The sequence below is a fragment of the Thermobia domestica genome, chromosome 12 (genome assembly GCF_964235325.1).
Source record: "Thermobia domestica chromosome 12, izTheDome1.hap1.1, whole genome shotgun sequence".
Classification (NCBI taxonomy): Eukaryota; Metazoa; Arthropoda; class Insecta; order Zygentoma; family Lepismatidae; genus Thermobia; species Thermobia domestica.
In genome coordinates, this window is record NC_137465.1 from 5,477,399 (window position 1) to 5,490,305 (window position 12,907).

Below are 12,907 nucleotides of genomic sequence, written 5' to 3' on the forward strand. Positions count from 1 at the left end.
GTCAGTTAAAGGAAGCTTCTGCTATAAAACTAAACCAGAAGAAGAGATGGTATAGCTGACTAGTAAGCGACCGTGTTCAGAAGATCTCAAAGTCGTGCTGTTCGAAATTATAAGGTTTAGCCACAGCAGACTAAACGATAAAGAAGCTTCACAGATGTTTTCAAAAAACTTCCATCCGTGAGTAGTTAAGGAAATAATCATCCGTTTTCTTGTATCCCAAGAGGTGGAGGCAAGGCTGGGGGGAGGTAAACACAGGGATTATTAAACCTTGCATGGCTTCTTCAATGATGAAGCACCATCGTTTTCCCATCAGCCAGTGCGCGACAATTTTCTCCTCTTTATACATACATATATACTGTTCAAAGAGCCCTTCCTTAATATTATTATTATTACTTTTTTGTCTCTTAATAATAATATGGCACTTTAAGTAGGAATTTTGTGTTTTTTTCCTTCATCAATACAAGACAAATCGTACATTGTCCCACTTCTAGATAATGAGTAACTCGGTGTCTTTTCTGATTGGTAGTTTCAGTAAAGAAATGGGCGGGCACCATCAAACTGACGCATAAAGGCGACATTCAATGTAATTATTTTTGCTTCGGGTCCATATTATCAAAGGAAGATGAGCGGGGGGGGACACGATATTTTTCGTTCTTTATAATAATCACGGGATCTAAGAGAAAGATACAAAACGACACACTGTGATTTCGGAAATTGATATAAATACTGCTGAGAAATGCAAAAATGCTAAAATAAAACCAAAATTAAAAAAAATAAAAAATGATTATAATCCCCCCACTCTTTTGCCGTCTAAAGACGAGTCCCTTTTTTTTTCAGTTAGTATTAAAAAAAAAAGATCTTGAACCATGAATGCTTATCGCGTAACCAACGTATGTTATTTAGTCTTAAGAAAATTGCAGGATTTTCGCTTTGACATTAAGGCAGCACAGAAAAGAAACAAAACTTTGAAAGAAGCGGTTTTTTGAGATTGTTTTTGAGTATTAATTTCAGGGTCTACTGATCGAATCCTTTTTCCCAAATTATAACCTGACATAATACGCCTATTTATAAAAATTAATGTTGACACCCAGACAATTCTTACTAGTTAAACGACTACCTCCCCCCCTCCCCCCGTTTTTTAAGAATCACTTATTTATTGAGTATTCAAGATACGTTTTAAGGTCAATGGAGACACGAATAAATAAAGATGCTGTGGAAATTGTGTAATGATACGTTACTTCACGATTTCAAATCTCAATGGCGACAGAAAATTATCTTCCCTTTTCCGATCGTAACAAAGTAATTATTAAATATAACGTAGCATCGATGTAATCTCGCTCTTTTAACGACAAAGCTACCTTCAATTGTTATTAAAAGCTTTTGTTGTTGTGTGTAATTGTCATTGTGATACAGAATTTAATTTTTGATTTTGTTTTCCCTTTATTTTGAAACAAGTTTTTATTCTGTGCTTTTTGTTCAAATAACAGAGCAGACAAAAATTTGTTTAAAAAAATTCATTGGGCGGTTCTTCGTTTGTTACTGACTGAGAAAGGAAAAGTTAATACATTCAATGCAGTACATGTACGGAGGAGGGGCAAAACTTACTTTCTGTTCAGACATTAACCTTATAATTAGTTGAATAATGAAAACAAAGGTGGCCCTCTGCAAAGGCGTAATAGTAATTTGAAGTAAACAGGACATTTTAGATGCAGGACTTTTCTGACTTCCAATAAGAAAACGAAAATAATAATAATAAACCAATCGTCTCTGTTTCTCAATCAGAACCAATCAAATTACATACATTTTAGTCACGTTACAGATCAGAAAATGAAATAACGAAATGAAAGAAAAAAGTAAATGAAACTTAATCTGGTAGCTACCCTTAAAAAAAGAATCTTAAGTTTATTTTCCCACGGGTAAAATAGGCGGATCGTTTGGTGTTAAGATGGTATCATACCTAAAGACTACATATGATATGTTTATTAACATAGTCTTGCTTATGTAGGCAATCATGTAAAGCTCTTAATATTTATTTATTTGTACAACCATCAACACAAGTTCATATTGATTTTTTGAAAATATTAAAATAAGTTGGTATACAGTTATATACCATTTTATGTAAATATGTCATAAAAAATGAAGTTTTTGGACATGAAGTAACATGTTAACTTTTTAAAAAAATAACAAAAACGAAAGAAATTACAGTAGAGCATCGATTATCCAATAATTCAGGATTGGGGGTAATCATATAACCGATTTTTTTTACAAAATAAATAAATAAATAATCATAAAAGCAATATGAAACAAAGAAATACTGATATTAAGTACAAAACCCAATATATTTTATATTACGTTTTACAAATACATAATTTACCTTACATGAAGTACTGAAGATTTTTGTCACTTATTATTTGGATTATCATAAGTAGAAAGATGTTTATCACGTTTGTCACTTACTAAAAGGTAACTATTTGGATTAGGATAAGTAGAAAAACGTTTATAGCTTATTATTTGGATTATTATAAGTAGAAAGAGATTTGTAGCTTATTACTTGCATTATCACAAATAGAAAGGCATTTGTCGCTTACTATTTGGATTAGCATAAGTAGAAAAACGTTTATCACTTATTACAAAGGTATATGGATTAGCATAAGTAGAAAGACGTTTATCACTTATTACAAAGGTATTTGGATTAGCATAAGTAGAAAGACGTTTGTCACTTATTATTTGGATTATCATTAGTAGAAAAAACGTTTGTAACTTATTATTTGCATTATCACAAATAGAAAGACATTTGTCACTTATTATTTGGATTATCATAAGTAGAAAGACGTTTATCACTTGTTACAAAGGTATCTGGATTACCATAAGTAGAAAGACGTTTGTCGCTTATTATTTGGATTATCATAAGTAGAAAAACGTTGGTAGCTTATTAATTGAATTATAAGTAGAAATAAGCACACTACCTATTTTTATGATTCATAAAGAAAAAAATTTTCTAATTAATATCGAAATACTGTAGTATGTATATTTTCTTTCACCGTGTACCTGTGATATTAATTTCGTTTTAAACAGTGTTGCTTCCAAGAACTAGATTCATATAATCCTGTTCCCACTACTTACATTTCACGCATTTCATCCAATGACAACGCTGAGCACGAGGCTAATATCTCCAAATATATCTAAACGTGACATCACCATCCGCAAACTTGACATCTACGAACGTAGAGCGTTGTGATGGCTGCTGTTATGACATAATCCATCATGTGTTTTAATTGTGGTTTATAAATAGAGGAAAGACGATTCGTCAAAGTGACGGGCATTGCATAAATTATATACATGGGAGAATCTAAGCTGTAACGAAGGTATTTTTTTTTAAAACATGAGTTTCTTTACCAGTCTGTACGTTCACATGTCAACTGTTTCTTTTTCTTTAACAGAAAAGGTTCTCCAAGTTAGCTATAAAATACAGTATTTTGAAATTATTATTCTCAAAAGATGATACAGTATCCACTAAAGAACTAGGGATATATTATCTACAAGATTCTGATTTAACTATAGCTAAATCAGCTTTGGAGCTATTGGTAAAGGGGACCCTCCATTCCGGATAGGTCATAGGGGGCCCAAAGATTGGCTGCTTGCAAGATTCAGCGCTTTCTTTGGAGATGTTGTAGTCTGCTACCTTTAACACACAGTTACCCATTTTTAAAGAAACTGAGTGAACCTCTGAGCCGTATTGGAACAAGTAGAATGAGTACCAGGGTTCGAACCCGGGATACTCAATTGATAGGTAGACGCTTGATTGGCTGCACCACTGCGATCGTAATTTTGAAGCTATTATCTTGGTTATGAAACGTATGAAAGAAATCACTTGTCACAATGAGCGACAAAAGTTCTTCCCGTTTGGTGAAATTAGTTTCGTAAATAATTTCGGGATGGAAGTGGTTATGAAACGTATGAAAGAAATCACTTGTCACAATGAGCGACAAAAGTTCTTCCCGTTTGGTGAAATTAGTTTTGTAAATAATTTCAGAATGGAAGTGGTTATGAAACGTATGAAAGAAATCACTTGTCACAATGAGCGACAAAAGTTCTTCCCGTTTGGTGAAATTAGTTTCGTAAATAATTTCAGAATGGAAGTGGTTATGAAACGTATGAAAGAAATCACTTGTCACAATGAGCGACAAAAGTTCTTCCCGTTTGGTGAAATTAGTTTCGTAAATAATTTCAGAATGGAAGTGGTTATGAAACGTATGAAAGAAATCACTTGTCACAATCAGCGACAAAAGTTCTTCCTGTTTGGTGAAATTAGTTTCGTAAATAACTTCAGAATGGAAGGACAATTTGAGTAATTTTCAATAAATTAAAAAGAATATAATTTTTTGTTCGTTCCAGCCACGCCACCGGTGTATGTTTCAGCCGTACCACTGTTATTCCTAAAATAAAGTTTACCAAACGGAAATAACTTTCATCGCTAACTGTACTATATGCATACTAACCAATAAAATTATCCATCTTTTTGTTGTTTCTGTCTGTTAATCCTGAAAAATGCTTCCGAAAGTGTTCGTGCTCTAGTTACTTGCTTATTCTAACTCTGTGGCGTATTTACGATTTTGTTTCGGGGAGGGGGAACTTTGCTAACTTTATTCTTCGAAATGTGAAAATTCTGCAAGATATTTCATGTACTTTAATATAGTAAATAAAATTTCGGGGAGGGGGAGCTTAAGCCCGGAAACCCCCCTTAAATACGTCACTGTCCTAACTCTCTAAGAGAATAATCATTTATGAGTTTTCTTAGACTATTATTCTGTAAGTTAATAAAACAGTAAGAAATTAACCCCTTATCCAGTATGTGATACTAAAAAAATATCCAGCAATCCCTAAAATTCTCACATCAAATATAAAACTGTATTTGATAAATTATAAAGTAAAATGCTAAGATAAATTAATTATTCTATTAGAACTCCAAAGAAAAATTTTACGAGATAGATTTTACGTATTTTTAACTAAAGGAGTGTTGTATTAAAACGAAGTAAAAATTAGTTCCATAATGCCTGAAACTTGTTTTTACAAAATCGTTATCAATCAGCTATTATTTTAATTTGCTACGCACAAGTATCAGAAGTATAATATTACGGGACAAATGTGTCCGTCTGTTCGTCTGTCCACAGATGTCAGAGCGGAAACGGTGAGAGATACGAAAAGTGTTTCTTTGCAGTCGATTCAGCGTCCCAAGAATAGGTTCCTTTCCTTCGTTAATTCTCTATTTAAACCAGAAGTGGTTCAGACTAGTCATTTCCGGTTTCAACGTTTATCGTCATAGAACAAAAATGGTAACATAGCCAGAAGCTATTTTTTCAAAGAAACTCAGCGTCTCAAGCCAACATACCATGACTATCTGCAATACTCTTACTGTTGTAGAATGTTGCTGTATCATTCAATTGTTTGTGGCAGTGTAGCTTCCTTAATTGGAAACATTGACTAATAAACTTGGTATCATACGTTTTTGTATAACGTAAATTTTAAATATATAATAATAATAATTTGACAAAATATAATTTTAAAAAAATACAAGCTTATGTTAAGGTGGCAACACTGCTATTCCAGGGAGCAAAGTGGCTTAGTGGTAGAGCGCTTACCTCTGATGCGTGGTGCCGCTGGTTCCATCCTCACTCAAATAAGTTTGTGGCGGATAACATCGTGTCCGTGAATTTTCTCGAGGTACTCCCACATTTCATTCCACCAATACTCTTATCATCATTCACGTGTTTTAATAATCTGTCTCCCTTAAGGTTGGTTTAAAGGGGCAAGTTTTGTCGATAGATGGCAGCACAATCTTCGTATCTCTTCCATGTATTTTTTTTTTTTTTTTTTTACCTTTCACGAAAATTCACGATATCAGATACAAATTTCAACCTACAGTCTTCAAATTTCTAGAAAAGTAACTTCATAATCTATCGAAGGCAATAATTCGTGCCGATTTTCTATTTAGAATTTTCTTCATTGTTGAAATGGCTTGATTATTGAAATGGATATCCAAACTTTTAACTGTTTCAACAATGAAGATAATTCTAAATTTAAAAAAATAGGCACGGATTGTTCCCTTTAATAGTTTATGAAGTTCCTTTTCTAAAAATTTGAAGAGTCTACGTTGAAATTTGTAAAAGAAATTGTAAATTTTCGTGAAAGGTAAAACAAAAAAAAAAAAAAAAAAAAAAAAAAAACATGGGAGAGATACGAAGGCTGTAGTGACATCTATCGGCAAAACTTGTCCCTTTACACTAACCTTAATCTAAAGGACATAATCGTGGGACGTTAAACTGAAAGGTTTTCGTTACTTATCTGGCTGTATTGCTAAGTATGTCAGACGCGTCTTGCTGTTTCATTCGTTCAAAATTTCAGCGCTTTTTGAGATCAATTAGTTTAGAAATTACAAGGGTATGTCTAGTCAAATGTTCCAGGTTGTATAGTAGAGCTGAAATAAAGGTGAAATTGCTTTATCAATTTTTTCTGAACATTGTAAGTGCAAAAACAGTGTTTTCATGTCAATCTTGCTCCAGTGATTTACTGTTAAGATAAGCTAGTAACTTATTTATTTATTTATTTTTGTATATGATAATATTGTATCGTGCAGGTAGAGACATATCTTAAAAATTCTCTGTTTCTTTGTATTTTTTCAGGATCCTCATGGCGCAGTATTGGATCGATGGAACATGTGTAGCCGCGAAGAAGAACCATTAGTCCTGCAACAGTTCCTTAGGTTTGGAGAAACGAGGGCAATCACCCAGCAACTCCTGTCACAAGACACCATTGATCTCCTTCCGCAACGGAACGCTCGAATCGACTCCGATATAAAGAAATTCATTGAACGAACGACACGAGTGAAACAAGAAGAAACTCCTGTTCAACAGCAGCAGCAGACGCAGCCACAGCCGCAGCAACAACAGCCACCGACGTCACATCATCATCATCATCATCAACCACCACCGCCACCGGAGAGAAGTCAGCGTCAACTTTCCCCACCTCCAACGATAAGGACACACCACTCCTCCCACTCCTCTCACCATCACCAATCATCACATCATCAAGACCACCAATCGACTCATCACCATCACTCGACACATCAACCTGCGTCACAACCACCACCTTTCTCTCAACGGAGCCAAGTTCCTCCTCCCCCACCACCTAATATAATTACTAGTATTCACCAGCCTCTACCACAATCACAGACTCCGAGCAGTACGGCTGCAAGTCTTAACTTTCTCAAATTACCAAGTATAACCAGTACAGCACCCAATGGACCGACGTCTCAAGTGAGTTCACCTGTAAATTCAACAAGCCCTCTCAGTGTATCTCCTTTAAATCGCCTACAAAATATGCAACCCTTCGACTTCAGAAAGGAACGAACACACAGTCCGGATCAGGGACAATCTCATTTACAACAGCAGCAACAGCAATCTCAACAACAGAGACAACAACAAGAACATCACCATCGGCGGACGTCAGAGACATCAGATACCAGTCCTGGCCTCAATCTTAGTGTCACGAGTCCCTCTTGTCTTCCCCCAGGGCCTTTCCCTGGCCTTCCTGCTCCTCTGAACATGACCTCATTCTCAGGGCTTGTAACCAGTAAATCGGACTTGAGTGCAAGCGAATACGGTTCCGAAGATGAAAATTCTCAGAGCGCTTTGAACCTTAGCCGAGATCGAAGTAGTTTGGATCCGTTTTCTGACGAGAAAAGGCGTCATCACCTTCGTAAAGCATCTACGCCAATGAAACGTCAATGGACACCAGTTAACTTAGGTACGCAACTAATAAATCCTGCGACTGGTAAGAAACGTGTGCAGTGTAACGTATGTCTGAAGACCTTCTGTGATAAAGGTGCTCTGAAAATCCATTTTTCTGCGGTTCATCTTCGTGAGATGCACAAATGCACGGTGGAGGGTTGCAACATGATGTTTAGTTCACGAAGAAGTCGCAACAGACATAGTGCGAATCCTAATCCAAAGCTCCATTCTCCACACCTAAGACGTAAGATATCTCCTCATGATGGACGAAGTGCACAACCTCATCCCCTCCTCATGACACAATCATTGAACCTCCCAACCTTGAATCCTCTTACTGGAGCTCCCCTCCCCATTGGAAGTACGTTCAATCCCATGACTTCCTTTCCACTTTTGACGCCACCTCCAGATCTTCAACGGCATCAATCGTCGGACTTGAAGCAGAGCCTGGATCTCAGCATGCCGCGGTACGAAGACTCTGACCGAAGAATGGATCTCAGCGTCCAAAGCAACACAACCACCTCATCAGACGATATCGCCTTTTCTACAAACACAAATAACGACAATGATGGTGATCACGAGGAAGGTATCGAAGGTGATACAGATGATGTTGACGACGCTGGTGGAGGGGATGGGGACGATGTCATCGATGCCCGAAAGGATAGTGTACGTGAGGAACGAGATCTTGATAATAATGTAAAAAGAGTCAAGCTTTCCGAGTCAGATATGGACGAAGAAATGAGTAATTTAGACAGCAATGACTCGTTAAGTGTAGATAACCAAAGCTTAAAAGAAGAAAGTATTGAAAATATTGAAAATCCGTCTTCCAAAGGTGTTCGGAAAAGGAAAAGTCAGAATCCCACTCGCTGTGCTCTCCCACTAGAAGAAGATGATGATCTCTCGACGGACGATTCCTCGAATGACGTTGTTTTTGCCGAAGATCCAAGAGACGAGTTAAGAAGAGAACACAGAGAACAGTTCCAGCAGCAAGAACAAGAACAACTACGCGAGCAGCACGAACAACAGCAGCATGAACAAGAAGAGCAGCAGCAACAACAACAACAACAACAACAGCAACAGGAAGAGAGAGAAGAAACATCGGATGTAAAGATGGAAAATGTGTGTGAAGAAAAGGAAGAACAGGCATCTGAAGAAAGAAATGAAGCTGAATTAGATGATAAAATGGAAGAAGATGAAAACGTAGATAAAGAGGAGACAAATGAAATAAAAAACGAACCGAAAGAAGAAGAAAAGATACAAGAAGAGAATGATGAACTGGAAAATGCTCAAGAGGATCACGCCGAACAAAGCGAGATTAAAACTAGCTTAGCACCTTTGATCCCAGCAGACAAACTGAAAAGAGAAAAACAAGATAAACCAGAAAATGACACAGCTTCGCCTGACAAAAACGCACAAGAATCTGCCAGTGAAGAATCCCTGGACTCTTCAAACGCTCTAAGACACCTGGAAAACTTGTCTCAAGGTCATTTTGGTGATTTAGTGTCTCGAAATCTTCTTCCTCAACCATCACTTCTTCCAGGATCCCTTCAGTTCCCATTGGGATTAGTTGGTGGACTTACGGGGCCTCCGAGCCCAGCTAAGTCATTAGACAAAGACAGCAATGCGGACAAAGGCGGAAGTGGTTCTCTGTCGAATCCAGGTTCTCCATCTGGGGACAGTCAGAGTGCACTGTCTCATTCTATGTCTCATTTTAGAGATACTTCGTTTATTGGATCAGTTGATGTTCCCATCGATAAAGACAATCCTCGCAGATGTACAGCGTGTGGCAAAATATTCCAAAATCATTTCGGCGTGAAAACACATTATCAAAATGTTCATCTCAAACTAATGCATAAATGTACTGTGGAGGGTTGTAATGCAGCTTTCCCTTCCAAACGAAGTCGAGATAGACATAGTGCTAATTTAAACCTACATAGGAAATTATTGTCAACGTCCTCCGACAAGGCTGGTTTATTTTTGGATAAATCACCTTTTGCAACACTTGCTACAAACCCGTCGTTACATAGTGAATTCCTTGCACGTCTCTATGCTGATACTCAAGCATTGCCACTCAATCTTGAGGCGTACAAACACCTCCCTGCAAGTCTAGCAGAGCAAATGTTGGTCAACGGAGACCGACTGCCGCCAGCCACATCACTACCTACTAGTCTCCCTCCTCCGCCCCTCCTCTTGCCCACACTAGGCGTTAACAGCATAGCAGCAGCAGCGGCAGCCAACCTCGGAAGCCTCACTAGCTTCAGCGGCCTGAACAGCTTTAGTCACTTGGCCAGTGTGAACGGAACTGGACCCACCGGCAAAGAACAGTCTTCTGGATCAGAGTCACCGTCACCTCCTGTGACGTCATCGTCTCCTAGTACAATAACCACGAACGTAGGAGCTTCCTCTGGAATCTCGTCTGCAGCGTTACAAGTGGTCTACAGCTTGGAAGATGATCTTCCGACTCCCGATCGTGATGGCTTTCTACCGTGTAAATTTTGTCACAAGACTTTCCCTGACGGTGTTGCGTTGAAAGAACATTACGAACACTTGCACCTGCCTGAAATGTTTAGGTGTACAGTGGACGGTTGCAATAAAGTATTTAGTTCCCGGAAAAAGCGAAACCTACACAGTCAAAACGAGGCTATCCACCGGCACACTTCATCGTCAGCTGACTGTTCGTGACACAGTCATCAGAACACTCCTATGAGGTTTAACCTTGTGCCAACTTGGTGGTAACAAAAGAAAGGATCAAAAAGTTATTCAGGGTAACTAGAGCAAACGATGCTTGTTTTCGATAGCGTGCGACTAGTTAATAAATATCTTATGATGCTGGAGATCGTTGTTAGCAAACTGTGTGAGAATATGGGCTTCCTCCCATACATCCTCACCGTTGTAACGGCCTCAATGAATCCGAAGTGAGAATGTGCCTGGATTGTAGTTTTGGAAGGAGCGGCGATGATGCCAGTTTCGGAAGTAACTTCCGCGGAGCGGGCTGCAAACGATCCTTCAAGAAAACAAAAAGTAATATATCCATTTTAAATGGTATACATAAAAAGAGGGTACGTTTTTACAGCTTTTTGTTGATTAAGTTAAGATGCTTTAGGCATGACCACCGATTAATGGAAGTCGTAAATAGTAGCTGGCCACGGAAATTGAACCTCGCTCCAGTGCATGACAGAACCATCTTAGACAATTTTGCTGTGCTGTGAAAATTGTACAGGAAGATTTGGTGCTATACGATCAAGCAATGAAAATACATCAAACGAACTTTGTCGAGGGTAGATGGTTGTTCAACAGAAAAAATGATTTTAGTGCGTGTGTATGATCGAAGTGAACTGAATTGTTGTTAAGTGTACAATGAAGAAAACCAAGTGACTGTTATATGTGTTGGTTATAAGAAAAAAAAATATATATATATACTGAACATGTAAAAAATAAATAAGAAAATAAACCCAAAAAATGTGATGTAAAAATACATTTTCTGAATAGTGCAATAAAAAAAGACTATACGCCCTTGTGGCGCAGGCGAAGACATGTACTGTGTACACAAAAGATTAAAAAAAAAAATAAAAATCGTTCTATTTAGCAGCCCAGTGATTGGTAAAAGAAAGAATTAAAGAAATATATATTGCAGGTATATAAATATTAATAAGTAAATGAACTTTTTACACCCACACATTAAATGGAGAGCGGATATACAGAAAAAATATGTGATTATTATTATTATTATTATTACTATTACTATTGATACGTGTCCACATGTATAAATGTACAGATTCATTTAAAGTAATAAGAGAAAAAAGTAATTAAAAATAAAAAGGAACTGTTTATAATTAAGAAGAAAATTTGTTTTTCTTAGCGATGTTTCTTCAAAGTATTACGAAAAACAAAATAAAGTTGTACAACTATCTTAAAAAACACAACCAAGAGGAGTTACATCTCGAAAACAAATTTGATAAAAATAAATATCTTCCACAAGTCTAGTGGCAGGTCTTGAGGAAAGACATGTTGGTAAAATTTGAATTTTTTTCGCATCAATCTAAGAAAAGAAAACTTCTTGTGTAAAATTTTTCTCTTAGGTTGTAGCCATAAATATTTTCAATTTTTACCAACATGGCTTCCCTTCAGAGCGGCTACTGCACAAGTCTTTCCATTACTTCCCACCACGTTCATTTTTGATTAAAATAAAAGAAAGGCAAAGAAAATTTGTTAAATTTCGATTAGCCCTTGTACTTCTTTAAAAGGTGAAAAATTGTAACGGAAACTTACAAACGAAACATTTATAAAGTGTTTGTCATATGTATATTATTGTTTGTAAAAACAATTTTTTTTGTTAAAATTTTTCGTTTCGAAAATTTTTTCGAAGAGGAATTTTTTTGTTTGTTTTCCTCATAAATTAAACAGAAGATGTATGTCATAATATATTGACTTGAAGTACAAAATTTTTGATCTTGTACAATATGTGAGTATTTGTGTTTATTGAAGATTAGCAGTGTGCTAAAATTATATTCAATATTTATTTTCCATGTGTATATATTTGGCTGCTTTTGGTCCATTTATTATTATTTTCATTGTTTCTTAAAAAAAAGAAATCCAATATGTTAGTATGGAAATCAAATATGGTGTTTTCCAATCATTTTCAATGAAATGAAAAAAAGAAAAAGATTGTTTCTTCGATGTTAAATGATTATTTTTTCAAAACTTGTTTCAAATACGTGTTTTTTTTGGTCTGTTAATTTTCAAAATTTTTATGTGGTTTCAAATTGTAAATTTCAATATTAAAACATTGATTTTCAATTAAACGTTAACAAATTGTCACTCTAAAGAAGTTTCCTTAAAAAGTTTTTGATAAATTTTTGATATTTGCAACAGAAATATATCTATTTTTCATTTAATTCATTAGAGCGGTTATAGCAATTTCTAACATCGAAGGAACGTCATTAAGAGGCCTAATGACTGCGAAATTAAAATACTGCTAATTTTACAGTAATTGTGTGATATCTTCAAATAGATAAAAAAAAATCGCAATGTGGAACAAGAACGCCCTTCACAATATTATTTTCCATGAGGTACCGTTATCAGGAGTCACCTAGTAGCTTTCCGTTTGCAGCCATTTAGAAAGG

The 12,907-nt window shown here is 36.2% G+C and overlaps 1 protein-coding gene across 6 annotated transcripts in view; it reads left to right on the forward strand.

Annotated features, from left to right (window-relative positions):
• Positions 1 to 11,978, forward strand: part of LOC145666311 (zinc finger protein basonuclin-2-like) — a 586,271-nt gene extending 574,293 nt beyond the window's left edge. For all 6 annotated transcript variants that reach the window (XM_081733401.1, XM_081733404.1, XM_081733405.1 and 3 more), the window contains one exon: positions 6,681 to 11,978. In XM_081733401.1, the coding sequence (XP_081589527.1) occupies positions 6,681 to 10,466 (3,786 nt within the window). In that variant the 3' untranslated portion in view covers positions 10,467 to 11,978. The remainder of the gene's footprint in view (positions 1 to 6,680) is intronic.
• Positions 11,979 to 12,907: the final 929 nt, after the last annotated feature.